Source organism: Gymnogyps californianus, chromosome 27 (assembly GCF_018139145.2).
Source record: "Gymnogyps californianus isolate 813 chromosome 27, ASM1813914v2, whole genome shotgun sequence".
Classification (NCBI taxonomy): domain Eukaryota; kingdom Metazoa; phylum Chordata; class Aves; order Accipitriformes; family Cathartidae; genus Gymnogyps; species Gymnogyps californianus.
The window spans coordinates 3387275-3413964 of NC_059497.1; the positions used below are offsets into that span (position 1 = coordinate 3387275).

The 26690-nt window shown below is 64.5% G+C and overlaps 1 protein-coding gene and 2 non-coding genes across 3 annotated transcripts; 2 read left to right on the top strand and 1 right to left on the bottom strand.

Moving 5' to 3' along the window:
* The first annotated feature begins 206 nt into the window (after positions 1–206).
* Positions 207–279, top strand: TRNAK-UUU (transfer RNA lysine (anticodon UUU)). Its single transcript has one exon. It is a non-coding gene; the product is annotated as a tRNA-Lys (tRNA).
* Positions 280–496: 217 nt separating this feature from the next.
* Positions 497–569, bottom strand: TRNAK-UUU (transfer RNA lysine (anticodon UUU)). The gene has a single exon. It is a non-coding gene; the product is annotated as a tRNA-Lys (tRNA).
* A 1597-nt stretch (positions 570–2166) lies between these two features.
* PIK3C2B (phosphatidylinositol-4-phosphate 3-kinase catalytic subunit type 2 beta) lies at positions 2167–26270 on the top strand. Its single transcript, XM_050911246.1, is given in 35 exon segments — positions 2167–2213; positions 10784–11144; positions 11147–11271; positions 11274–11765; positions 13488–13588; positions 13709–13863; positions 14008–14128; positions 16369–16480; positions 16588–16667; positions 16748–16811; positions 17053–17199; positions 17503–17536; positions 17874–18069; positions 19023–19145; positions 20026–20193; positions 20393–20504; positions 20596–20738; positions 21581–21769; positions 21915–22008; positions 22113–22207; positions 22286–22466; positions 22563–22670; positions 22757–22849; positions 22959–23088; positions 23379–23515; positions 23643–23812; positions 23987–24143; positions 24238–24347; positions 24472–24673; positions 24806–24930; positions 25007–25124; positions 25360–25441; positions 25545–25651; positions 25736–25864; positions 25945–26270. Coding segments are annotated over 34 exon segments (4878 nt in total). The 5' UTR covers positions 2167–2213; positions 10784–10855; the 3' UTR covers positions 26134–26270.
* Positions 26271–26690: the final 420 nt, after the last annotated feature.

A 26690-nucleotide genomic window follows, 5' to 3' on the forward strand; every position in this document is an offset into this window, starting at 1 on the left:
CCCCCCACGCCGGAACCGCTTCATAAGGTACGGAGCTGCACCCCCCTCCTCCAGCCCAGTGCCAGCCCTCCCATGCCTCCACCTACCCAGCTGGAACAGGGATGTGCCCTCACCCCGGCCCGCTGCAAGCCCCCCCGAGCTCGGTGCGAGCCCCCCCCCATGCTCGCGCGCGGTGATAGCAGCGGCCCGAGACGGCGTTGCACAGAGCCCGGATAGCTCAGTCGGTAGAGCATCAGACTTTTAATCTGAGGGTCCAGGGTTCAAGTCCCTGTTCGGGCGAAAATAGTTTTGGGTTTTTTTCTTTTTCCCCTCCGATAGTTTGTTGGTTTGGGTGGTTTGGTTTTTTTTTTTTTATTTCCCTCCCAGGGTTGTGCGGGGACGCAGCCGGGACCCCCCTGCGGGAAGAGCCGCTCCTGCCGCGGGTGTAAAAGGCTTTTGAGGAGAAAGGAAAAAAAAAAAAAAAAATATAGGAGAAGGCGGAGAGGGAAAAACTAGTCGCCCGAACAGGGACTTGAACCCTGGACCCTCAGATTAAAAGTCTGATGCTCTACCGACTGAGCTATCCGGGCTCTGACAGTGACTGCCTGCTCTGCCTGTACATCGCGCTGCCCGCGGTCCGCACGGCTGCCGGCACCCTCCTGCCTGCCCCCCGCTACAGCCCACATCCCCACGGACCCCCACCAGCCAGCTGGTTAAGGCCACGGTTATGGCACAGCTCAGGATACAAATAAACCAGCGCAGGCTGTTCCTGCACCTTATTCTCACTGATCCTGCACCTTATTCTTACTGTAGGTGCCGCACGGGCTGTTGGGCAGGGGAGGGTCCCCCACTGCGGGCCCTGGGGGTCCACCCGCCTCTTCCCCCCCAGTAAAGCAGGATGAGGCTGGGAAGGCAGCGCTGGAGAAACCTGGGGTGTTTCAAATGGGGTTCGGCAAAGTGCAAAAAGAAGGACAGGGAATAATCCGTCCCAGGACAGGGGATACTGGGGTGTGTTTAATTAGTGGGATTTCTCCAGCTGACCTGCAGCCCCGCTTGCAACTCATCCCCACACCATGGGTGATGATTCCCGTCAGAGGGAGGGTGCAGCCCGTCGGGTTTCGCAGGCGGACATGGCGCCGATTGGGGCCATTTTTCCCTCAGGGCCTGGTGGGAGATGGGGCCTGGGGGGTGCCCAGCCGCACCGGGGGACCCCTGAGTCCTGGCTTCGCCCCACACGGCGTGGTGAATCCTGCAACAACCTCCTTCCTCCCATCTCCTGGGGATCTTCAGGGAGGCTGGGATAATACTCTCTCGCTGCTAAACCCAAACCACAGGCTGTGACCCGCAGCCCTCCCAGCGCGGCTCGCGGCTCTCCAGCACGGCGCTGGGGTTTCGGAGGTGAACATTACCCCCGTCCGCGAGAGTCTAGCAGGGCCAGCTGCCTGCAAAAACAAATTACAGCTACCGCTGCGATGGCTCCAGCACATCTGTTGCCCACAATGTGCTTGTGCAGCCGCTTCTGCCCCTGCTCTCCCCCAAGCCCCCGGGGGCTGGCTGCTGCAGCCGGGAGCATGTCCCCAGCAACCTGGGGGGCTCTGGGGACCAGCAAGAGCACCCCAGCCCCAGCGGGGTGTCTCAGCACCCTCTTGCAGTACAGTGGAGCACCTGCACCCCTGGAAGTACTAGCCCAGTGGGAAGCAGCAGGAGGTGGGTGCTGATGGGGACCCCAGGGATGTCCCCAAGGATGGGGCTGCAGCGTTTGCTGGAGGGGGCCGGCGCTGCGGCCAGGGCGAAGGAGCGGGAGCGGCTCATCGCCCACCGACCGTCCCGCCGGCAACGGGGCGGGGGCGATTCGGGATTGGGGGGGGTGGGGGGGGATGCGGGGGGCATCCCGGGGGCTCCGTGGGGGGGGGAGCTGGGAGCATCCCGGAGACATGTAGGGGGAAGCCGAGGGGGCACCGGGGGCTCGGCGGGGGCCCGGCGGGGGGCCAGCCCCGCCTCGCCCCCGGCCCCCCCCGGCGCCGTGCAATGCGGCGGGCCGCCGGGAGATGGCCCCGCGCCGCGCTGAGCCCCTCCATTGTCCGCCGCCGCCGTGCTCCCTCCCTCTCTCTCTCCCCCTCCCTCCCTCCCTCCCTCCCTCCTCCCGCCGCCGCCGCCGCGGCGCGGCCCCGCCGCCGCCCGGCCCCCGCCCGGCCCGGCCCGCCGCCGCCGCCGCCGCAGCCCGCTCGGAGCAGGTAGGGCTGCACCCCGGGGGGGGAGCGGGGGAACGACGGTGGGTGCCGGGGGGGGGACGGGTGGTGGGAGCAGGCCGGCTCCTCCAATGAGCAGCTCGTTCCGGGTTTTTCCCCTTAAAAAAAAAAAAAAAATAATTTTTATATAGGTATATATAAATAATTTCACCTCGTGGGAGGAGATGCGGGAGCTCCATCGGGTCGCGGACGGGGTTGCTGCGAGTCGCTTCCCCAGCGCTGCCCGAAAGCTCCAGCCCAGCCTTGTGTTTTTCCAGGACTGAAAACCCCCAAAAGCCCCGGGGGGGGGGGGGGCGGCGGGGTCCCGGGCGCTGCACCCCCAGGGCACGGTGCTGGGTCTGGTCTCTTGAAATGCACCGTCGGGGCTGGGGGGGGAGCGGGAGGGGGGGCGGAAAGTTGAGTTATTTTTATAAGCAGAACAATGAAACGGTCCCCGTCAAATTGCAAAGTTGCCCATCAGCAAAGTAGAGAGGCAGGGCTGGGGTTTCTGCTCTTTCCCATCGTGTCAGAGTCCCCCCGCCGGGACAGGGATGGGGACAGGGACAAGCCAGCACTCGTGTGCGGCCAGGAAGGGTCAGCTCATCCCACCAAAGCCACGGTGCAGGCGTGGGCTCTGGGTACGGTGCGTGGGGGCAGAAAGTACTTCTGAGGATGCTGGGCGTGCTGCAGCGAGCTGCGATGCTCCCTCTGCTCCTGCGGTACAGCGGATCCTGAACTTGCAGAAATGCTCATGTGTGTATTTAGCAGTAAACTCCAGAGATATGCGAGCTATTACCCCTAAGCGAAGGAGATATATTGACTTAACCGCAGCTATTCATGTGTATAAGGCCAAGCACGAATGTAATTGTTCACGGGATCTGGGCCGGGGTGAACTAGCACCAGTGTGATCAAGAAAAATCAATCTTTTCCTCCCAAAGCGGGAGGGACGGGGTAGCAGGGAGCTGTGGGGTGAGGGAAACCTGCCTGGCAAACGAGGCACCCCGCTCTCCCGGGCTAACCGCCCTGGCAAGGCGCCTGCCCCACCTCGCCTTGGGAGCACCCTCCTAAACACCAAGTAAAGCGAGGTCGGGGAGAGGATCCGCGCCGCTGCCGGGAGCCGAAAGGAGCTGCCTTCCCAGCCCAGCAGACATGCAGCCGGGCGCCAGCCCTCCTTGCGTGCTGCAGTGTAAGTAGGTGCTCTGTGTGTGTGTGTGTGTGCGAGCGTTGCCTGGATGCACGCTAAGGATGTGTGCGCAGCCGGTGCTCGCCGGCACCCCAGGCTGTGGGGCAGGGGAGATGTGTGCGAGGCCGGAGTGCCGGCGAGGCCAGGGGTCCTGGGGTCCTGAGCCATGGGGAGGGACCACCGGAGCTGTAGCAGCAGCAGCATCCCCAGCCCCATCCCCAGCGAGGTGTTTCCCTGCATGTCAGGTGCTCTGGAGGAGCTGCGTGTGTCCGGCCTGTGTCTGTGGTGTGTCCTTGGGCTGCGGCTCTCTTCCACAGCATGTAAATCCTGCGGGCAGAGCAGGGCTGAGCAGCGTAAGGAGTTGGTTCCCATTGCAGACTGGGCTGGGTCTGGCATGCAGCGTGGGGCCAGCCAGGCCCCGTGCACCCCAACAGGGTGCTGTGGGCAGAGGGGTGCACCCCAGGTCCTCAGTGCATCCCGCTGGTTCAGCTGCAGGAGCATCTGGGTCAGGGAGAGCCCCATGTTCCCATAGGGAACAGCCCTGCGGAGCATGTGGCACGGATACAGCTGCAATCACAGCAGCAGGATCCGTCCCTTGGGGCTCACCCAGACTGCGGGGCAGAGGGCAGCGCAGGCAGGGAGGGCAGCACGCTGCCGCTTGCCAGCCCATGCCAGCTCTGCCATGCAAGCAGGACTCTTCCCGTGGGTGCTGGTGCAGTGAGAAGCACCGAGGCTGGAGAGGTGCCGTGCTTTACATTGCTCGACTGTCCTGGGCGTATATAGGGCTCCAGTCCCTCCTTGCCTAGCTGAGCCCCCGTGCAGGCTGTGCACGGCAGGCCGCTGTGCAGCTGGGTGCATGTACACCCGCGCCGTCACGCAGCCAGCCACGCCGTGCTGGGTGCTCACCGCGGAGGAAGCTGAGATTTGCATAGGAGCCGAGTGCCAGAGCTGCCGCGCCGGGGAGAGCCTGACCGCCAGCATCCCCCAGGGAGGCCGAGCACCAAGAAAACCTGGCCCTGGGGATGGGTGCTGGGCGCTGGAGCAGCAAGGTTTGAGTAATTTGGAAAGTGCAACCGCGAGTGTGCCCCGGGGCCAGGGAGCAGGAGGAGGCGTGGGGTGTCTTGGCCCCGTCGTCGGAGCTGCTGTGGGGCCCAGAGCTGCCACGTGGGAAAGCCGGGGGGGATGCAGCGGTGGGTGGCTTTGCGGAAGGGTCCCACCCTCGCTCCTCCCTGTCCCCCGGTTGCTTCGCAGGCGCTGGGTGAGGTTCAGCATCTCCTGTGCAGCCGAGCATGTGGCTGTCGCACCTCGCTGCAAAGGGGGGCTCTGACATCCCCCCACCCAGGCTGCCTCCCGCCCCACGGCTGGCCGGGACGGAGGGGACCCCCTTGTCCCCTCCGCTGTCCCCATCGCGGACTCGGCTTCCGCCATGCGGGGCTCTGGGTGGTGCCTCTGCAGAGCTCCCTCCTTCAGCTGCCCCGAGTCGGGGGCTTTCCCGTCCCAAACCCGACCCGTCTTCCCAGGGCAGGATTTCCTCCCGAGGGTGGAAATATGTAGAAAAATGATGGAAGAGCCTTTGGCATCAGCCAGCTTCACATCCTGCCTCCTCTGGAGAGCTTGGACCGGACTGGACTTGGCTCTGCTATTAATAGGAGACGTATCGGATTGAAGAGGAAGAAACTCCTCCTGCCGTAAGGCAACAGGTTGGAAGCGAGTGGCACTGGCTGTTTTCAAGGCGTTTGCTCAGCTCGGCGTGTGCGGGACGGCAGCTGCCTGCTTTTATTTTGCTGCACATAAACGAACTGACCGGATCCTGCAGGTCTCCACATTGCAGCGGCGAGTGCTGCAGATCTGCCCCGGTGATGGGAGGCTTCGGGGTGTGTAGAAGGAGCCATGTCCTTCGTGCCCAGCCCACGGTGAGGGTGGCTCCTGGGGGATGAAGCGGGGCTGGAGCCTGGTGAAGGGACCCGGCTGTGGGGCTGGATCCCAGGGGACGGGAATCAACTCCGGACCCTTCCTACCGCCCTGCGAGAAATGCTGGTGACAGCTCCTGGTGGGGGGAGCCAGCTCCAAACCCCCTCTGGAAAATCCTGGGAGCGCAGCCCCTCGGCTTTTGGAGTTCGGCTTTTTGTCTGCAAACTGGGGAATACAAATAGAGGTGCCTGAAAATGTCTGCTGGGTTCGGTTTTGGGGGGAATCATGCTGTTTTCACTGCGAGCACTTCCGGAGTGTTGGTTTTGCTGGGTTTTGGGTTGATGGGTGGTGTTTCAGCAGTACTGAGTGTGGCTCCAGGAGTGAAACGCTCTGGGTTTCAGTTTCATTTTTCAATGACCTTTGAGACCGGGTTCCTTTTCTGGAGCTCCAGTTCCAAACTGGGATGAAGATCCTGTGTTTTGCCTGTGTCAAAACACCCCCGAAGACCCACCCAAAGGGCTTTCCTTGGTCATGACGTTGCCCGGGAGGTCCCAAAAGGCCCCGTTTCCCTCTCGTTTTGGAAGGGAAGAGAAGAATTGAGACCAGAGAGTTTCTTCTGGAGCTGGGGGAGCTGGGTCCCACCTGCTCTGGGGGGTGCTGGAGCTGGTGGGGGGCCCTGGGAAGCTGCCCCCTCGTATGCCACAAGCTGCATGGGACAAGGGGCTGGCTCTGCCTCATGGATGTAGGAGCATCCCCGCTGCTGGAGGGCGGCCCTGGGGTCCAGCCTGTCCGGGGAGCTTTGTTACCCTACGATGTGCTGTGACTCGCAGCGGGAGCGATGGCATGCGGCTGGGGATGCAGCCAGGAGCAGGCTCCATGTCCCCAAGGCAGGGAAGCCCCCGCCATCCTCCTGGCCGGGCAGGGGCCGCTCCGGTGGCTGGGAACGCAGTGCCTCGTCCTGTTCAGCGGGAGCGGCAGGATGGATGGATGGACCCGCAGCCCCAGAGGTGAAGGCTGGTGCTTTATCCTTCTCACGGCCGCTCCTCCCTCCGCCGGATTATAAATGGGTGTGAATTGTCTCCCCTGATAGGCATAACCTCCATCCCCAGCTCCCACACCCCGGGGAGGTGCCCCTCCGGGGCTTGCTTTGCTTCCTCGCCCTCAGATGTTTGATGTCTTCCCAGATGCTTCGGACGTTTCTATCTGCTCCCAACGCAGCTGCCTGCGAGGGGGAAGGGAGGGAGGGATGGGGAGAGCCGGGGGTACACAGCGAGCCCCCGCCGGTTGCAGCGGCTCTGCCTCGGGCTCCCGTCCCCGGGCACGGGGAGGCAGGGCTGGCTGCGGCGTTTGCTCTGCCGTGGGATCCCGTAGGATGATTTTCTGCTCGGCTTCCCTCATCCCTCCCCGCGCCGAGCAGGTGCTGCTCAGCTGCCAGGAGCAGGGGTGGGCGCGGGGTGGCTGCAGGCGGTGCTGAGCCGCCCCCCCGGGTCCCCCCCAGCCTGCCCCGGTCCTCCTCGCCCTCCTCCCAACCTGATGCTCAGCTCTTTGTGTGAAGGCTGGGATCGTCCCTCCCTGTCCCACCGATGCTGGGTGTGGGGACAGGGAGAGCCCTACGGGGAGCCCATGCATCCTCTGCCCCAAAGCCCTGCAGAAAGGCTGTCCCCAAGAGCCACCGCAGAGCGGGACCGGCTGGTGTGGAGGGATTTTGAGGGGGCTAACGGAGCCCCGCAGCCCTTGGTGGGGAGGACCTGAGGGCTGCCGTAGGGCTGGGCTGCTCCTGGGTGGATCCCACTGTTCTGGTATTTGAGAAATAAACTCTGTGGGATCTGCCAGCACGCAGGCGTGAGAGCCTCACCCCAAGCCTCCCTTTCCTTCCCATCCCGGGAGGGTGGCCCAGGGCGTGCGGAGCCCGGGGGTGTTGGCCAGGCTGGCAAGCAGGCACGGGGTTGGGCTGCAGGCAGTAGCTGTTCGGGGGGTGAGATCAGGGCAAAGCAAATGCGTCCTCGAAGGGCAGGTGAGCTCGGAGCCCACAGGGACAAGGGCTTTCGTTTCTCCAGCCACAGCTGCAGCGGGTGCCGATGCTGGGAGCCGGACAAGGGGCCGCGCTGCAACCAGCAGATGCTCTGAAATTGCATTTAAAAATGCAAGAGGTTCCCGAAAGGATTTGGAGCTGGTTTTGCTGCCCTTTGGTCTCAGCACAGATGTTCTCGAGGGCTGTCCCTGAGAGGAGGTTGGCTTCATGCACCTGGGCAGTGCATCGATGGGGAAATATCCCTCTGCTCTGCTGATGTGGCCACGCAGAGCAGAGCAGTGGTTGCTGGTGGGTTACACGAGCGATGTGGTGTCTGTGCGTGGCTCCCTGCAAGGCTGCAGTCTCCCTTACAGGGCCGTGCTGGTGCAAACTGTGAAGAAAATTGTGTTAAACCATCATGGGGGGCTTAGGGCAAAGGGTTTCCAGTGGACAAGTGGTTTTCCCTCCTGTGTGCCTCCAGCCAAGCTGTGTGCTGCAGCCGCAGTAACTCAGCACAGCGAAGCATTTCTCCAAAAGGTGGGATCCCAAGCTGGATGGGTCTCCTGAGGCTGACGTGACTGTGGCAAATGCCAGGAAATTTAAAGTCAGAAAATTATCCCTATGTTATTAGTAGTAGTATTTTAAAGAGGAAAAAAATCTGCTTGTCTCTGCTTCTCTGGAATTCGGCTCCCGCCTCGGGAGCTCCCGTGCTGAGACCTAACTCACGGCTTGCAGTCCTGGGTAATTTTTATAACAGGCTGCTGGGGGAGAGAGGTGTTCAGCGGAAAAGCGAGCGGCCGCTCACCAAACCCCCAGGAGCAGGAGCCGGCAGCGGCACTGAGGTGCTGTTGAGCATTGGTCCTGCCCCTGGCCGAGGACCTGGAGGGTGACCAGGAGAATCTGGGGCTCTTCCACATGGGTTTGCATCGCCTCAGTCCGGCTGCCGTGCCGGCTCGGGAGGGAAGGAGCCGAGCCGCCTGCTCGGGGATGCCCATGGTGTCCCCAGCCGAGGTGACATCCCCTGGGTTGCATGCAGCCCCCTCCTGTGTGGCTTTTCTCCGGCTGGTGTTGGCACCGCGGGGTTCCTGTGCCTGGTGTGGGCTGAGCCTGCCTCCCCATCCTCATCCCCATGTCCCGTCTGCTCTGACGGTGCCCGCCCAGCTCGCGGCGAAGGGAGGACCAGGTTTGCTGTTGCTGCCCTGGTGCGGGTCCGGCTGCATCCCGCCGGCACACGCAGGAGCCTCGGCTCGACCAGGCAGGGGCGTTTCTCTGCTCAAAATGTCAGCAAGATGTAGATGCTTCTCTTGGAGACGAGAATGGGTTTGTGGCTTTGTCAGCCACAAAAATCGGTTTGATTTTATTGCTTTTGGGTTAAAAGCAGATTTTCTTTGTTCAGCTTCCAGAAGCCCAGGACTGCCAGCTTTTGGGATTTCTATTTTTCCAGGAAAAGCCCACGGCTGCCAGCAGGGACTGAAATGCCAGGGAAGGGAACATTTCCAGCTTGTTTCCCCCCCCCTCCCAAAGCCATTTTTCCAGTTAGAAAGCACAAAAAAGCTGGTTGAGTGAGGTGCCCGGCCAGCCTGGTGTTGGGGGGCCAAGAGGGGACCTGTGCCGGCAAGGGGGTCAAGCCCGCCTTGCTTGCAGGAAATGTGTTTGCAGCAGGCGAAGCCTGGGCCGGGCTAATTCGCAGCCATCTGCTCCTGGGGTCAGGAGGGCCCATTTGTGGGTGGGGAGGGGGTGATGTGTCCGGGGGGGCTGCCGCAGGCGATTATCAGCAACCAGGTTGGGAGAGGACAGCGGGGACCAGCCTGGTGATGATGGTGATGCTCCACCGAGTGCTGTGAGCCGGAGGAGGGTGGTCACTGGCATAGCCCAGGCTGGAGGTGGTTGCCCCGTGCCGTGGGGTGGGATGTGGGGGGCACATGTCGTGCCAGATGGGCTCCTCCGTCGCTGGGGGTCAGAGCAGGCAGCGGCGGGGTCTGCCAGTCCTCTCCCCACTCCTGCACTTCGTGGTTAAGGGCTTTTCTGCTCTGTAAGTGCAGGCTCCCCGCACCACGAGCACTGAAGGAAGGTCCTCGGGTTCAGCGGTGTCCGCAGCCCCCAGCAGCGCTTTCCAGCAAAAACACTTGCAATCACTGCGAAGGGACGGTTGCACCCTTTTGCCCTAAATCAGAGCATCAACCAGAGCCCTGCGCGGTGCAGAGCAAGCGGTGTGGGGCAGAGGAGAGCCCTGGGTGGCAGCGGAGGTCCCGTGTCCTCCCCGTGCTGAGGCTCGTGAGCCAGCCCTGGCCAGAGCCCGAAAACACTCAGCTGCCTCTCGGCTCTAGAGATTTCAAGTGCCGGCTGTCTCCAGGGGCTTCGGGCTCACTCCACTCTTCTGTTTAACATCCACTTCGTTATTTATTTTGCTAGGAAGGGAAGAGGAGGTGAAACATCCTTCCCTGGGGAGCGCAGCACTGGCAGGGCAGAGCAGAGCCTCCCCTGCGGTCACCGCCCTCGGTGGGTTTTGGTCGGGGGCCAGGGAGCGGTTTCCAGTCCGGCTGTTTCGCCTCTCTGCTTGCGCAGCTGAATGCTGCAAAGTAGCTGGGTTTGGAGGCCGTGCAGCGCCGGGCGCTGTGGAGAGGCTCGGAGGGACCCACGGGTCTGTTCGAGCGGGCTGGAGCTCCCGGTGGTTATTAGAGCTGAGCGTGATGCCTTGATGCCCGTTGCCATGCCCCGTTTCTTGCTCGCTGAAGCAGCCCGGGCTGGTCGGTGGTGGGGAACAGCAGCAAGATCTGGTGAGCAGCGGGTGCTCCTGGCTGTCCCGGGCCACGCATGGTTCTCTCTGCTGAAACAGGGTTTGGAGGTGGGATGCCGTGGCCCTCAGACGGGGAGAGAGCAGCGTGCTGCCAGGCAGCACCATGTCTCGTCCCTTCCTTGCCCTTCTCTCTCATCTTTTCCTTTCTGCTTCAAAAAGCCCTAGTTTTGGTTGCGGAGGCTGTCTTTTTCGCAAAGCTGCGATGGTCATGAGACTAGCAAGGGGGCTCAGAGCCGTGTCCTAGGCATGCCGCCGCAGCATCAGCACCACTGCGAAGCCCGTGCCGGGGCAGGCTCCCCACGGCAGCAGGGTTGCAGGTTGAGTCAGCCCCAGCTGCAGGCACTGGCCCCACTGCCCTCCCCTCTCTGCGTCTTATTTTGTCCTCGGGGAAATACATCGGGCTCCAGCAATAGCCCCAGCAGCTGCTGCGGGGCCAGCCAGCCCTGCCTGCCCTGCCTGCGCTGCCTGACTGGTGGCCATGGGGGGGGGGCGGGCAGCAGCAAAATCTTTATTTAACCCGTCGCATTGCTGAGCCTCTAAACGTTTCCTTTTTTCCATCGCAGAGAGGAAGGGCTGTACCACCAATGCTGCCAGCCTGACCCTCCTTAGCCAAGCTTCGTTATCGTTATCGTAGCCTGCCCAGCCATTAACCCTTGCCTTTCCCCTCCGCCCAGGTGGCTGGCGGTGCAGCATGCCTTTCTCCTGACCCCTGAGCCCGGGAGGAAGAGGTCCTGGTCCTCGGAGAGATGTCCGCCACGCGCGGCAATGGGGAGCACTGGAAGTCCCTGGAGTCGGTGGGCATCAGCCGGAAGGAGCTGGCGCTGGCGGAGGCGCTGCAGATGGAGTACGACGCGCTCTCCCGCCTGCGGCAGGACAAGGAGGAGAACCGGGCCAAGCAGCGGGGAGACCGGCCCCTCATCTCCTGGGACGATCCCGCCGAGAGGAATGGCTGCGCCGGCATCAAAGCGGCACGTGGTCTCTCCGGCTCCGACCCCACGCTCAGCTACAACGTCCCGGTGGCACCTGAGGGTCCCCCTGCACCCGGACCCCCCCCGGCCCCAGCCCCCCCCGGCCGGACCCCCAGCCCTGGCTGAAGGGACCTCTGGCCGGGGACTACCTGTACATCTTCGAGGGTCGGGGGGGGACTTCCTTGAGGAGCCCCTCAACGGCACCTCACCCCACGACGGCGGGGGCAGCTCCCCCAAAAAGCTCTCGCCGCCCCCGCTGCCCCCCCGGCACCCCCTTTGGAGCTCCCCCGAGGGGAGCCAGCGCTCGGGGAAGGGGTCCCCCCCATCCTCCAAAGGACCCCAGCCCAGGGACATCAACATGTTCTCAGCGGCCCACGAGCGGGCTCACAGCAAACTGCTCGGCCGCCGCATCTCTGAGGAGGACCCCTACGGCATCGCCGACTATGGCGGCATCAACGACGCCATCACCTGCCTCAACCTGAAGTCCACCTACGAGTCGGAGGTGCTGCGGGAAGCTGCCCGCGGCTGGAAGGAAGGCAGGAGCATCTTCGAGAAGGAATCAAGCGGCAAGCCGGTGGCGCGGAGCAAGACCATGCCCCCCCAGGTCCCCCCACGGACATATGTCTCCCGCTTCGGCAACCGGAAGAATCTGGCACCGAACAAGAACCATAGGATCTCCATCGACCCGGTAAGAGGCCTTTCTCTCTCTCCCTTGGAAGTGGGGCTGGGATGGAGCCGAGGTGCTGGGGAGAGGGAACCCAGCGCTGGGATGCAAATGGGTCTGTTGGGTGCCTGCGGCTTTGCTGCGTTTCCTTCGCTCTGGGTTGGTTTTATTTGTCCCGTCACTGGGGCTCCTCAGAGTCTTGTTTGCATCACAGTCGGAGGCATCCGCATGCTGAGACACCGTCCCTGGGGGTTAATAAGACCTCTCCAGATTGCGCAGCTCCCCGAGGGGCGTGGGATCGTGCAGCCGTGGCCAAAACCCTCTGGGGTGGGTGAACCGGGGCCGGGAAGCCAAGCAGAAGGGCAAGTCCCACCCAGTCATCATCCTGCTGCCACCGAGCAGGCGGGATGCTCCGTGCGCTGCCATCCGAGCATTGTCTCCTCTCCGCACCCTTGCGCCCAGACACTGCTGGACCCCAGATACTGCCCAGACCCCACACCCGAAGCCCGGCGCCCGCAGCAGGGTGCAGGCAGTCCCCGGCCCCACGGCTGGTGCGGCACACGAGCTCCCTGGAGCTGCTGCGCCGGGGATGCAAGCACACACCGTCTCCGGAGGCTGCGCTGCAGGTGGTTTGCAGTGGACTTGTGTCCCGTCAGCTCATGAAATGTCACAAGATCCTCCGGAAAGAGCTGGGAGTCTCCTCCCGAGAGCCAGGCGATCGCTTTCCTGTTCGGCTCGCAAAGTCCTTTCCGATCCCAGCTCCCTTCTTCCCTCCGTTGAGCAGCGAGCAGGATACCTCCCCTCTGCGCGCGGAGGCGTTGGGGGGCTGCTGGCGCTGCCGCTGCCTCTCTCCTCGGGGCTGCCAGGTCCTCTGTCCCCAAGGGGGTGCCCGTTGCAGGGGCAGAGCCCCGGCTCTGGTGTGGCTCATCCCGCCTCCGGCAAGAGGAGGAGATAGATAACGGGAGAAGTCGCCTTCCTCACGGGGTCCCCCCTCCCCAGGGAGCGAGGGATGCAGGCGGGGACCGCTGACGGGGGCTACGTAAGTCACTCTCGGCTTTCTTAGTGCCAGAAACTAATTATAAAAGAGCATTAAAATTGTCTCTAGCGGCTCTGCCTCCCTTTAGCTGTTGGCTGGGTTAATTGCTCTGACAGTGGGGCCATTGTTCGCTGTGAAAGAGCGATGGAGGCCCAGGGACCCCCACGCGCGGGGGGAGCCTGGCACTGCAGTGCCGCCTGCCCCGGCACCATGGCAGGAGGGCGGCGTGTGGGATCGGGCATGGGCAGGGCTCTGCTGCAGCACCCCAGTGGCCTTGGGACAGTCCCTGCCTGTCCCGCGGCGTCCTCCGGTCTGTCTCTGCCCATCCCTTGTCTCACTGGAGAATCTCCCTGATGGGGCTTTTGGAAACAGCCTGGAAATGGCCAGTTTTGTGGGCAGGGGGCTGGGGGCAGCGAGACCTCGGGTCTGCCTTCTCCCAGCCGTGGGGAAGGTGCTGGTGCAGATGTGGGTGATGCATCCTGCGGCTGGCGCCTGCCTGGCCCAAACCCCTCCTGTGCTGGACCACGTCCCCCCCGGCGCCGCTGCAGAGCTGCCTTTCACCCGGCCGCAGCAACGCCGGGGTGAGCAAAGGCTCTCGGTGCCCGGTGCTCTTAATGGGGGCATCCAGCAAACCCCGTCCCGGGTGGGCGGCGGGCTGGACCCCCCAGTGATGCTGCAGCCGGCTGACAGGCTGGTGCTCTGCCCCGTAGGTTGCCCCCCGGCCGCACTCCTTCGCCAACGGCTACGAGCTCTTCGAAGTCTCCGAGGAGCGGGATGAGGAGGTGGCTGCTTTCTGCCACATGCTGGATGTGTGAGTACTCAGCCGGGGTTGGAGCATCCCACTGCAAAATGCCCCAAAACAGGCATTTTTTGAGGAGTGGGGCATAACCCAAAGCAGGGCAGCATCTCTGACCTGTCCCTGCCTCCGCAGGCTGCGGTCCGGCTACAGCACCAAGGACTATTCCCTCACCGGCTTGGTATGGAGCGCCGTCAACCTCAGCCCCGAGCAACTGGGCCACGGTGTCAGCCTGAAGGTGACGGTGGTGTGTGACAGCCTGCGAGAGCCCCTCACCTTCACCTGCGACTGTAAGTGTGCCGCGCCGCATGGCCGCTTGCCCGTCCCCCCCTTGCAGCCATCGGGGGGGACCCCAGCAACCCCCAGGTGAAGGCTTGGGGAGGGGGGAGTCCCACCATCGCTGGGGCTCACGGCGCTGCACCTTCTCCCCGCAGGCTCCTCCACCGTGGACCTGCTCATCTACCAGACACTGTGCTACACGCACGACGAGCTGCACGCCATCGACGTCGAGGACTTTGTGCTCAAGATCTGCGGTTTGGAGGAGTTCCTGCAGAAGTGAGTGTCGGGAGCGGGGACACAACACAACCCAGGCATCCCGGGGCTCACGCGCTCGGCCGTGTTCGCCCCGTGTGTGGCCTCGGCCGGGTGTGATGGATGGCCGGGGCTGATCCTGGCGTGCACAGCGGGAGCCCCTCCACTCCGTTTCCTGCCTCCCGAGCTGCGGCGATGCTCTTGCCAAAAGCAGCATGTTGGGAGCATCTTTCCCGGTGGCAGGGTATCCGTCACGCTGACCCCCGCACGCCTGGAGAAAGGCCTGAAAACCAGGGAGCTGCCAAAAAAGCTCTTTGGAGCAGTACTAATAACAACTGTGTCACTGAGCGGAGCGGCAGAGCCCGGCTTCTCCCAGCCTGCTGTTTAAATTGCAGGAGGAGGTGGAAAAGGGATGTGTTGGGGGGGAGAGGGTGTGGGGGGCACGGGAGCATCAGGGCTGTGGTGGGCTCCCTCAGCTGCAGAGCCGGGGATGGGTCATGGGGACTGAGACCTGCACAGATCCCTCCTGCCCTCCCTGCCTTGCTGCCTTTCCTGGTGGAAGGCTGCGTTTCCATAGAGGTTTTGGGGTCTGATGGGTTGGGAGAGCTCTCTGCAGAGGAAGATGCAGCAGCCATGCGTGCACAGGCACACGCCGTCCTTCCCGGCGGCTCAGTGCAGCGAGCCAGCTCCTGCTGCTGGAGAGCTGCCCTGCGCCTGGCCCTGCCGCGGGAAATCTGCAGGAGCTTTGCCATGGCCTCCAGGAGCTGCCGGTTTAGGCCCTAAAGGGGCGGCTGGGAATTGCTCAGCCCGGGAGAGCCTGCACGGCACCCGAGCGGAGGGTGACCAGAGCCCAGCCTCTGCTCCTGGCTGCCTGGGACGGCTGTCTGAAGGGGTTATTCCCATCGGTGCTGAGCCCAGTGCATGTGTGTGCATGTGTATGCATGTGTACACGTGTACACACGTGTGTTTGCACACAGCAGGGGTGCAAGCTGTTAACTAGTCGTGGGTACAGCAGCATTTCCATACAGCAAATCTCTGCTGTGGGTGGCTTGGGGCTGCCAGGGAGCACCCAGCTGTAGGACGGATCCAGCCAGCTTGGAGGGCATTTCCCAAAGGGATGAACCTCCTGCTTTTTTGGCAGGGAATGGGATCCTGGGCACGGAGCGGGACAGTCCCCAGCAAGCGTTTCCCTGGGAGCTGGTGCAGGCAGGCACTGCCATATCTCCCGGGGCCCTCAAAGGACCTTTGAGAAAGCCCTGGGACATAAAGCCCTTTTGTCGCCGATCTTTTCTTTCCACATCTTCCCGCGGCAGAAGAGATGCTGGAAGTGCCAAAACCCTCCCTGCGGAGCCGGTCGGGCCCTTGAGCTCTGCAAATCAGCCTGAACTGCTGTCACTTGCTGCCCGTTTGCTTTTGCAAGGCGCGGGGGGAGGCAGGACCAGGCAGGGGTGAGCAGGATGTCGGCCCCGTGGGCGCGTTGCTGCCTGCGCAGCTGGCTGCGGGCAAGGCTTCCTGCGACGCCTTCCCCACGCACCTCCTCCCCGTCCTGGCCCTGGGGCAGGACGTGGCACCGGTGGCCACGGGCCAATCGGACTCCGTGTCCCTGTCCCCTGCAGCTTTGCAAGCCCCTGGGGGTGCCTCTCCCACCACCCACCCCCCCCGCCGCATTCTGCCATTGCAGCTCCATCCTGCCTGGAGCCTCCCGCACCCCCTCGGCACCGTGCCCGTGGCTCTGCCGTGCCGGCCAGGGCTGAATCGGCTCGTTCTCCCCCGCAGCCGGCAAAGAAAGCAGGTCTGGATGGCGAGCTCTCTGGGTCCTGCTCCGGGGGGTCTTCCCATGCCGGTCGTCATGGTGAGACCAGGCTGTCACTCCCTGCTCCAGGGCTCGCCCCGGTCCTGCTGTCAGCTGGAGCATCCTCTGGCTCCTCGGGTCCACGCTTTGCTTCCCACGCATCGGCGGGCAGGTCCAGGCATGACAGGCTCTGCCGCGCCCGCTCCCGGCTCCGTCGCGCCGGCTGGGCCGGGCACGGCTTTTTGGAGGGTGCAGAGGAAGGAGGGAAAACAATAGCTTATTCTTCGGGTTTCCTAGTGCAAGCGACCCAGTGCCACAAACGTCCGTTTGCAGGCGAGGCGGTCGCGGCCAAACCCCAGCCGACGCTGCCTGGCTGCGGGACGTTGGGATGGGGCATCCCGGGTTGAATTTTGGGGCATCGCATGGGATGGAGAGGGGCCGCGGGCTCAGCGTGCAGTCTCTGTCCCCGCAGCAAGCACGTGCTGGGGAGCCACGAGTACATCCAGCACTGCAGGAAGTTCGACATCGACATCCGCCTGCAGCTGATGAAGAGGAAGGGGGTGCGCAGCGACCTGGCCCGGACGGTGGGTGCCTGGGTGCGGGGGGCAGCGCAGGGATACCCGTGCCATCTCGCTGCTGCGGGAGCACCCGTGAGCAGCCGAGCTATGGCACAGCATCTCTCCATCTCCAGGCGAACGACGACCAGAGCCCCTCCACACTCAACCACTACATCCACCTGCAGGAGAGACCCATCAAGCAGACCATCAGCAGGTAGCGGGGACACGGCCGGACCGGCTCCCCGTGCCAGGTGCCCGCCTGGCCGGGGCTGAGCTCTGCTCTCTGTCCCCTAGGCAGGCCCTGAGTCTCCTCTTCGACACCTTCCACAACGAGGTGGATGCTTTCCTGGCAGCCGAGGTGAGCACCAGGGATGGAGGCGGCATTTTTGGGGCCACCTTGCCTCATTTGCTGTGGACTCTTTCCCCTTTTCGTTATGGGGCTCTAAGGGTGCATCAGAGAAGGGGAAAGGCCATGAAAGTAGGGGAAACTGAGGCACGGGCTGGTGCACCTCCCAGTGCATGGCGTGCGGGCTGCGGGGAGCAGCCCCTGCCCCCTCGGCTACCCGGGGGTCCCGCGTCAGCCCCCCTGTGCCCTCCAGGGAGACTTCCCACTGAAGGCGGAACGGGTGATCCAGTCAGTCATGGCCATCTGCAACGCCCTGGCTGCCGTGGAGTCCCAGGAGATCACGGCAGCCCTCAACCAGATGCCCCCCTGCCCCTCCCGCATGCAGCCCAAAATCCAGAAGGTAAGTGATGGGTGCTGGAGGGGCTGGTCCCTGCGGGGTGCGGGACCGGGGGGCTCGGCCGGGAGGTGCAGAGGGGAAGCACGTTTTTCCATCTGACTTCTTTCCCTCCTTCCTCCCGCCGTACCACGTGGAAAATTCCTCAATAGCTGGGAGCAGGCAGCTGCCTGGCCACGCTGCCTGCTCTGGCAGCCGAGGAGCCTGGGCTGGTTACGTAAAGCGGCTGGCTTGGCGAGCTGCTCCCCGCCGACAGCGCGGGGCTGATTCTGATGTTGCTCTTGTGGTTTCTTTTTTTTTCCTCAACAGGATCCAAATGTTCTGGCCAAGAGGGAAAATCGAGGTATTTCTGTTCTCCTCCTCCCCTTCTGGGCTCAAGTTCCTGGTGCTTTTAATCTTCAAACCCCTCCCCCTCAATTATTAAGGCCAAAAATGTGTTTGAAACCGTTCTGGTTAAGAAAAGAGGGTTTCTGGAGGCGATGGCTGTTGTTCCTCCCCATGAACTCAGCAAAATGGGAAGCCTGAAATTCTCCCTCTCACCTGCTTTGTCCCGGGGGAGACCTGCCCGCAGTCTGGCCCTGGGGTCCCTCCAGCATCCTGACCCCAGCCCAGAGGGACGCCGTGGGGGGCAGCGGTGCGGGCAGCCAGCCCGTCTCACCCCTCTCCCACCTCCCCTTCAGAGAGGATCGTGGAGAGCCTGACGGCCGCCATCCTCAACCTGGTTGAGCTCTACTGCAGCACCTTCAACGCTGACTTCCAGACGGCCGTGCACGGGAGCCGGGAGCACGGCGTGGTGCAGGAGGCTCGCCTGCTCTCCTGCCCGCTCTCCTTCACCGTCTACGCCACCCACCGCATCCCCATCACCTGGGCTGCCAGGTAAGGGCAGCTGCCTGGACCTTGCTCAGCCTCTGCTTCTCCGTCCTGGGGCTCACACCCGTGTTAAACACCCCGTAGCAGGGGTGTCCCTCCCCTGGGCAGCTGAGGAGTGTGTCCCTGTCCCAGATACTCAGCAGGCATGGAGGGAATAAGAGCTAACCCACCCCAAGCCTCCTAAAGGGCAGGAATATGGGGATGCTGGTGCTCAACGGGCGGTGAGGGATGCTCGCAGCCAGCTGATGCCAGAGCTTCTGGGTGGGACTGGCTCTGCTGTGCTCTCCCATCCCAACCCCACGAATCCCTGGGGCTGCAGCATCGCTCCCGGGCTCACCGCCGCCCCGGGGATGTGACAGATGGCCCCAGTGCGGCAGGGCCGGGCTGCCCTCGCCCCACATCAGCGGCGTGCTCCTTTGTTAGGTGTCTCGGTGCCCGTACCCGCTTTCGGCCCCGCGCAGGGGGACAGCGGGGGTCTGGGCGGGCGGCAGGAGCCCACCGCGGGGAGGGCGTGCGAGGCAGCGGCGCCAGCAGCAGCCGCCCCACCGGGGACCCCTCGCCTTTGTCCTGTCCTTAATGTATTCCCCCTGGTGACTGGCTCCAAACAAAGCGGGTAGCCTGGGAAATGCCGGCATCCCCTGACCTCCGGCGCCCCGCAGCCCTCCCCGGATTGTCGCTCGGCACCTGCCACATGGCAGGGCCCCCCCGGCAGCCCCTCGTGTGATGGTATGCACGGTGGCATATGGTGATGGAGACGGGGGCTCCCAGCTCTGCGCCCCCTCCCTGGCGCAGCCCCCTTCCCAAGCCCAGCCTGGGGAAGACGCGGAGGGTCAGCACCTCCATCCTCCCCACCCCACTGGTGCAGGATTTGCCCCATGGCGGGGTGAACCCCTGGGTGCCGGCTCCCCTGCCCCAGGCAAAGCCCCCCCGGCTCATGGCTCCCCCTGTTCCCCTTGCAGCTACGAAGATTTCTACCTCTCCTGCTCCCTCAGCCACGGCGGCAAGGAGCTGTGCAGCCCGCTGCTCACCAGGAAGGCCCATGTCTACAAATACCTCTTCCACCTCATCATATGGGACCAGCAGTAAGGCAGCGCCCCGGCCGTGGGGTGGGCAGGGGGGTCCCGGTGCCATACGCAGCCACACTGCCTTCCTCCTCCTCCTCCCCTGCTCCAGCAGCTCCTCTCCGTGCCTCTCCCTGGTTTTCAAGTGTCGGAAGCTCTTGTGTCATCCCCGGGAATAGCACCAGCCCCGGCGCCAGCCCTGCCCTCCCGAGACCTGCGTGTTTGCACCCAGGAAAGGGGATCTGCTCCAAAAATAGCCCCGGGAGCAGGCAGGGAGGCTGTGCCGAGCCCTCGCCACGCTTGGCATTCGCAGTGGCCCAGGGAGGTGGGGATGGAACAGGATAATTTTAGAAGGCGCCGGTGCCCCCCAAGGACAGGCGCCGAGCGGCCGGCGGGACGGCGGGGAGCAGAGTCGTGCCGGTCCTCTCCGCGGGGCAATCCCCTTCCCGTGCCCACCCACGGGCGGGATGTAGCTGCCACCCTGGGCTCCCCGGGAGCATCGGAGAGGAGCCTCGGCCCCGGGGTCCCATGCAGCCCCCCCCAGCCGTGGGACGAGGTCAGTGTGCGGTGGAGGCCCTCCATGGCGGCCCCCCTGCCCCGCGGTCACCTTCCCGGGACAGAGAGCAACAGGGCTCCCCAGTGCCGGGAGAGGACCGGGGTACACGAGCAGCTGGCTCTCCCCAAACCCGGCTGCCCCTCGTGGGGTGTCTGCCCATGACATGGGACCTCCATCCCATGCTGGGGGGCACGTGGCACCCCCAGTGCCAGCAGCAAAGGCGTCTGTTGGGCTGGGCTCTCCCGGGGCACGCTTGGCATCCCAAGGCGGGAGGCTGGCCGGTGCCGCGGGGCGCTGGCAGCGCCCGTCCCCGGCACGGCTGAGCCGCCGGCTGCTCTCTTGCAGGATCTGCTTCCCCATCCAGGTGAACCGTCTGCCACGGGAGACGCTGCTCAGTGTCACGCTCTTCGCCGTGCCCGTTCCGCCCCCGGGGAGCTCCTCTGACGCCAACAAGCAGCGGCGGGTCCCCGAGGCCCTGGGCTGGGTGACCACCCCCCTCTTCAACTTCAGGCAGTACGTGGGGTGTCCCGCCACGCCGGGCATGGCGAGGGGCCGCGCCGGCATCCCCAGGGTGGGGCAGGAGGGTGCCCAGCGCCGTGGGGTCCCCGGCACCTCGGCTTAGCATGGGGACAGCATCACTGTAGCGGTGCCACCCTCCTGCCCCAGCAAAGTAGCCCCCAGTGCCAGGCTCTCACCCCTCCTTCTCCTCCAGGGTCCTGACCTGTGGGCGAAAGCTCCTGGGCTTGTGGCCAGCGACCCAGGACAACTCCAGAGCCAGGTCAAGTGCCCCCAACTTCAACCAGCCTGACAGTGTCATCCTGCAGGTACGTCCTGGCGGCGGGGGGTTCTGGGGGACACACACACACGCACCGAGCCCCACGTGCGGCCCCGGCTCACGCTCTGCCTCTGTCCCAGATCGACTTCCCCGCCTCCGCCTTCGAGGTGAAGTTCACCAGCCCGCCGGCGGCCGAATTCAGCCCCAAGTACGAATTCGGCAGCCTGGGGGAGGAGGACCAGCGGAAGCTGCGGGAGGCGATGCAAAAGAAATCGCTCTACTGGTAAGCAACCCGGGGCAGGGATGGCATCACTCTGCCAGGGGAGACTCTGCTGATATACCCCCCAGCACTGCCCTGGCACGCAGAGGGGGTATCTGAGGGTCTGACCCTGCCTCTGGCTGCCGGGGGCTGTGGATGAGGCTGGAGCCTGGTGTTTGGCAGAGCTGCCTGCCCACAGCTGCCTGTTGTTGATCCTCCTGTGCTCTGCCCTCCCTGGCTGCTCCTCTCTGGGGAGGGTCTCTCCAGCCACGTCCCCCGCAGTGGGGACAGCTGCCCGGCCCCTCGTCCAGCCCGGCACGGCCAAGCCGGCCGGAGTCCTCCGGCGCTGGCTATAAACGGGAGGATCAGGTGTCGGCAGCTGCGCCAGGATCCGCTGCGCAGGACGGTGCTGATGCTCCTTGCAAAAAAGGCCTGGGGTGCACGGCCAGCCCGGCTGGCTTGGGGGTCCCCGGGCAGGGGGACAGCCAGGGCCATCCCTGCAGCAGCCCAGCCACCCGTGTGCATGGGTGCTCGGGTCCTGGCTGTCCCTTGGGGGATGGGATGCAGTGTGGGGATGGGGGGGAGCCCCCAGCATCCTGCAGCACCACACAGACCTGTCTGCTGAGCTTCTCCCAGCCGGGGGGGATGCGGGCAGGATCCTGCTCTCCATCAACTCCTCTTTTTTGTGGGCAGGGCCATGGTGGGGCAGCAAGGAGGGCTCGGAGGCATTTATCTGTGTCCCGTGCACCACGCATGGTGGGGGCAGAGGGATGCCATGTCCCCAACCTGCCAGCCCCGTCCCATCCATGCCATCCCCTCCCTTGCCCTGAGCCTGAGCCGTGCCCCCCGTCCCCCTGCTGCCGTAGGCTGATGGACGCGGACCGCAAGCGGCTGTGGGAGAAGCGCTACTACTGCCACGCGGCACCCGGCGCCCTGCCCATGCTGCTGGCCAGCGCGCCCAGCTGGGAGTGGGCCTGCCTGCCCGACATCTATGCCCTGCTCGGCCAGTGGACCTACATGAGCCACCAGGACGCCCTGGGGCTCCTGCATGCCACGTAAGCCACCGGTGGGCTGCGGGTGCCGCAGGGATGCATGCTCTGGCACTGCTGCCCTCCCCGTGCAGGCAGGGAGAGGGCAGCGGTAGCAATGGGAGGGGGGATGCTGAGGATGCTGTCCCCGTGACGCCTGTCCTGGCCGCAGGTTCCCGGACCAGGAGGTGAGGAGGACGGCTGTGCAGTGGATCGACTCCATCTCCGACACCGAGCTGCTGGACTACCTGCCCCAGCTGGTCCAGGTGCGTGGTGGGACCGGGACGTGGCATGGGGTGCGTGCCAGAACCGGGACGTGGCATGGGGTGCATGCCGGTCCCGCTGTGCCCCAAAACTGTCCCCTCTCCAGGCCCTGAAGTACGAGTGCTACCTGGACAGCCCGCTGGTGCGCTTCCTCATGAAGCGAGCGATCTGCGACCTGAAGATCACCCACTACTTCTTCTGGTGGGTTTTGGGGGGGTCCGGGAGCGGCGGGGGGGACCCTGGGGCTCGCCTGACCCCGCGTGCCCCTGCTCCGAGCAGGCTGCTGAAGGACGGCCTCAAGGACTCCCAGTTCAGCATCCGCTACCAGTACCTGCTGGCAGCTCTGCTCTGCTGCTGTGGGAAGGGGCTGCGGGAGGAGTTTGACCGGCAGTGCCTGCTCGTCAGCACACTGGCCAGGCTGGCCCAACAAGTGCGGGATGCCGCCCCGTCCGCACGCCAGGTGAGTGCCGGGGTGGTGGGAAGGGGTGCAGGGGGGTGCCAGGCTGTGTCTCAGCCCCCTGTCCCATGCCCACCCCATCCCATGCCCACCCCACAGGGCATCCTCCGCGAGGGGCTGGAGGACGTGAAGCAGTTCTTCAAAGTGAACGGGTCGTGCCGGCTGCCGCTCAGCCCCAGCCTGCTGGTGAAGGGGATTGTGCCCCGGGTGAGTGCTGGAGCTGGGGGCGTCGGGGGGCTCCTCTGCCCGCACCCAGCTCACCCTGATGGGCTGTGCCTTCCTCCCTGCGGCAGGACTGCTCCTATTTCAACTCCAACGCCGTCCCCCTGAAGCTCTCCTTCCAGAACGTTGATCCCCTTGGGGAAAACATCCGAGTCATCTTCAAGGTAAGCCCGTCCTCCTGGTGATGCCCAAACCCCCCAGCCCACCTGGGGCTGGCTCAGCTTTGTCCCTGCTGCCCCCCGGCTCTGATGGCTCTTCCCCGCCGGCTTGCAGTGCGGCGACGACCTGCGGCAGGACATGCTGACGCTGCAGATGATCCGGATCATGAACAAGATCTGGGTGCAGGAGGGGCTGGATATGCGCATGGTCATCTTCCGCTGCTTCTCCACCGGCCGTGGACGAGGTAACTCGGCATCGGGGCATCCCCGGCAGCATCGGGCCCCAGGTCATGATGCTTTCGGGCTGCTGACAGCACGGGAGATCCTAGGGCTCTGCTAGAGAGGAGCTGCTGTGGGTAGCTGTGATCCACCTTCGGGTCTGATCCCACCAGCCCGTCTGTAGGAACGTGGCTTTGCAGGCTGTCACTCAACGGTGACGGCTGGGGAGCAGTTGGGTTGATGGCAAAGTGGGGCTGGGGTCTCGGTGCCCCTCGGGCAGGATGGATGGGTCTCACCCTGCTGTCTCGGCTGCCAGGCATGGTGGAGATGATCCCCAACGCCGAGACCCTACGCAAAATCCAGGTGGAGCACGGCGTGACGGGCTCCTTCAAAGACCGGCCCCTGGCAGACTGGCTGCAGAAACACAACCCCGAGGAGGATGAGTACGAGAAGGTGAGGAGGAGCCTGGCAGAGTCCCCACTCCTCGTGCCCCCCTCTCCAGGGACGAGACCCCTCACTTCCCAACGTGTCCAGCCTTTCTCCATGCCTGGTTGCTCCTTCCCTCCCTCCCTCCTCCCAGGCCGTGGAAAACTTCATCTACTCCTGCGCCGGCTGCTGCGTGGCCACCTACGTGCTGGGGATCTGCGACCGGCACAATGACAACATCATGCTCAAGACCACCGGCCACATGTTTCACATCGACTTCGGCAGGTTCCTGGGCCACGCGCAGATGTTTGGCAACATCAAGAGGTGAGAAATGCCTCCGGCATCCCCTTCCCCCTCGCCTGGGCTCGTCCCTGAGGGGCTGTGGCTCTTTAGCATTGGGGTTCACCCCAGTTTCACGGGGCGAAATCTCATGCTGTGGTCCTGGTGGTGGGTGACCCCCGGCCGTGCTCACTTTCTGTCCCTGCTTCCGTGGTGCAGGGACCGGGCACCGTTCGTCTTCACTTCGGACATGGCGTACGTCATCAACGGGGGGGACAAGCCCTCCAGCCGCTTCCACGACTTCGTCGACCTGTGCTGCCAGGCCTACAACCTGATCCGCAAGCACACCCACCTCTTCCTCAACCTGCTGGGGCTGGTGAGAGCTGGGGGGCCACACGCCCGTCCCCCCCAGGCACAGCGGAGGGGTCCTCCTGCCGCCGCCTGCCCTCACCCCCTGCCTTGCCTCCCAGATGCTGTCCTGTGGCATCCCCGAGCTCTCCGACCTGGAGGACCTCAAGTACGTCTACGATGCCCTGAGGCCACAGGACTCTGATGCCGATGCCACCACCTACTTCACCAGGTAGAGGACATGGGTGGGTGATGGGGCAGGAGAGGATGGAGGGAGCCCTCGGACAGAGGCACCGGCTCCGGCTTGGCACGCTGACGGGCTCCTCCGTGCTGAGCACATGGCGGCCTCATTGCAGGTTGATCGAGTCCAGCCTGGGCAGTGTGGCCACCAAGCTCAACTTCTTCATCCACAACCTGGCGCAGATGAAGTTCACGGGCTCCGACGCCCGCCCGACCCTCTCCTTCGCCCCCCGCACACACACCATCAAGACGTCCGGCCGGATCCGCGACGTCTTCCTCTGCCGCCATGAGAGGGTCTTCAACCCCAGCAAGGGCTACGTGAGTGGGGACGGTTGGGGACAGGCGAAGGGACAACTCAGGCGGTTCTGTCCTGGTGCTCCTTCCCGGCCCCATATGGGCTTGGGGCACCCCGGGGTCCCCATCCCATGTCACAGCCCCATCTCTCTGCAGACCTACGTGGTAAAGGTGCAGCGGGAGAGCCCAGGCGAGGTGACCTTCGTGCAGCGTACCTTCGAGGAGTTCCAGGAGCTGCACAACAAGCTACGTCTCCTCTTCCCCTCCTCGCTGCTGCCCAGGTACCCCCGCAGACCCCCACAGACCCCCGGGGCTCCCTGCCACCTCCCGGGCTTTGCTGAGTGTCCGTCCCCGCAGCTTCCCCAGCAGGTTCGTCATCGGACGGTCGCGGGGCGAAGCGGTGGCCGAGCGGCGGAAGGAGGAGTTGAACGGCTACATCTGGCACCTCATCCACGCTGCCCCCGAGGTGGCAGAGGTGCGGAGCTGGGGGGGGCCAGTGGGGCAGAGGGGGGCTGCTGCCTCCCAAGAGGTGGGGACGGTGTCGGGGACGCCGGCGAGGTGGGAAAGTGCTTGGGGACCAATGCACCACGTAAAGCATCGGTGCGTGCACTGTGTGCATAAGGCAGTGACGCGTGCACCGTGCACCGGTCCCAAATGGTGGGGGACACGGTCACCACCGTCACCGCTGACGTCACCTCCTCGCCCCGCAGTGCGACCTCATCTACACCTTCTTCCATCCCCTGCCACGGGACGAAAAGGCGGCTGGCACCAACCCGACCCCGAAGCCGGCAGGTAGGGGGGCTGGCGGCAGTGCCGGCAGCCGGCTGGCACCGTGCGGGGCGATGGCGGGGGGGCTCCCATCCCACCCATGCCCCTCCTCTCCTCTCCTCTCCAGACGCCACGTGGGCTCGGCCCGTGGGGAAGGTCGGCGGGGAGGTGAAGCTCTCCATCTCCTACAAGAACAACAAGCTCTTCATCATGGTGATGCACATCCGGGGGCTGGTAGGTGCGCGGTACCCGGTGGCAGCGGGGTGGGGGTCCGCCCCACCGCTGCGCTCACGGGGTGCCCCCTGCTCTGCCCCACAGCCACCGTTGCAGGATGGCAATGACCCTGACCCCTACGTCAAGACCTACCTGCTGCCCGACCCCCAAAAAACAACCAAGAGGAAAACCAAAGTGGCCCGAAAAACCTGCAACCCCACCTACAATGAGATGGTATGTGGGCTGGGGCTTGGGCTGGGGCTGGGGGGGTCCGGGGGGGCCGTGCCTGAGGGTCTGCCCATTCTGCCCCGCAGTTGGTCTACGATGGGATCCCCAGGGGGGACCTGCAGCAGCGGGAGCTGCGCCTGAGCGTGCTGAGCGAGGAAGGCTTCTGGGAGAACATCCTCCTCGGGGAGGTCGGCATCCGCCTGCGGGACCTCGACCTGGCGCAGGAGAAGATGGGCTGGTTTGCCCTGGGATCCCGCGGCCACGGCACCCTCTGAGGTCCCACCGCCGGGGCTGGGGACCCACGGCACCACTGCCGCGGTTCTGCCTGCCCTGGGATGTGCCCGTAGGGACCGGGCACCGATGGGCGCTGCCGCAGGCGTCTTCTTTTTTAAGTTTACCTTGTGTCAAGGGAGCAACGTGGGGAGGGAGGGGCAGGGAGGACCGGTGGGGTGCTTCGGGGGGGTATTTCTTCCTTTGGGATATCTGTATTTTAATTTTTTTTAATAACGAGTAGCGTGCGGCCGGGCACCGGGGCGGAGAGGAGAGGGGAGGCGTCGTGGAGGTTCGCTGGGGGCTGGGGGTGCGTGTACCCGCAGAGCCCCGGGTAGATCTCCAGCCAGGAGCTGCCTGCCTGGAGCCGGGCAATTCCCATCCCGTGGAATTCGCTCCCAAAGGAGAGCGGCGTGGCGGGGCCGTGCATGGTGCCCGTCCTGTGTGGCTGACACCCCACCCCCCCCCCCCGGCCCCGACGCCACGGGAAGGGGACCACCGGCCACCCTTCCCGTCCCCGTGCCAGTGAGGACATCCGTCTCCTCGTCTGCCATCTGGCCCC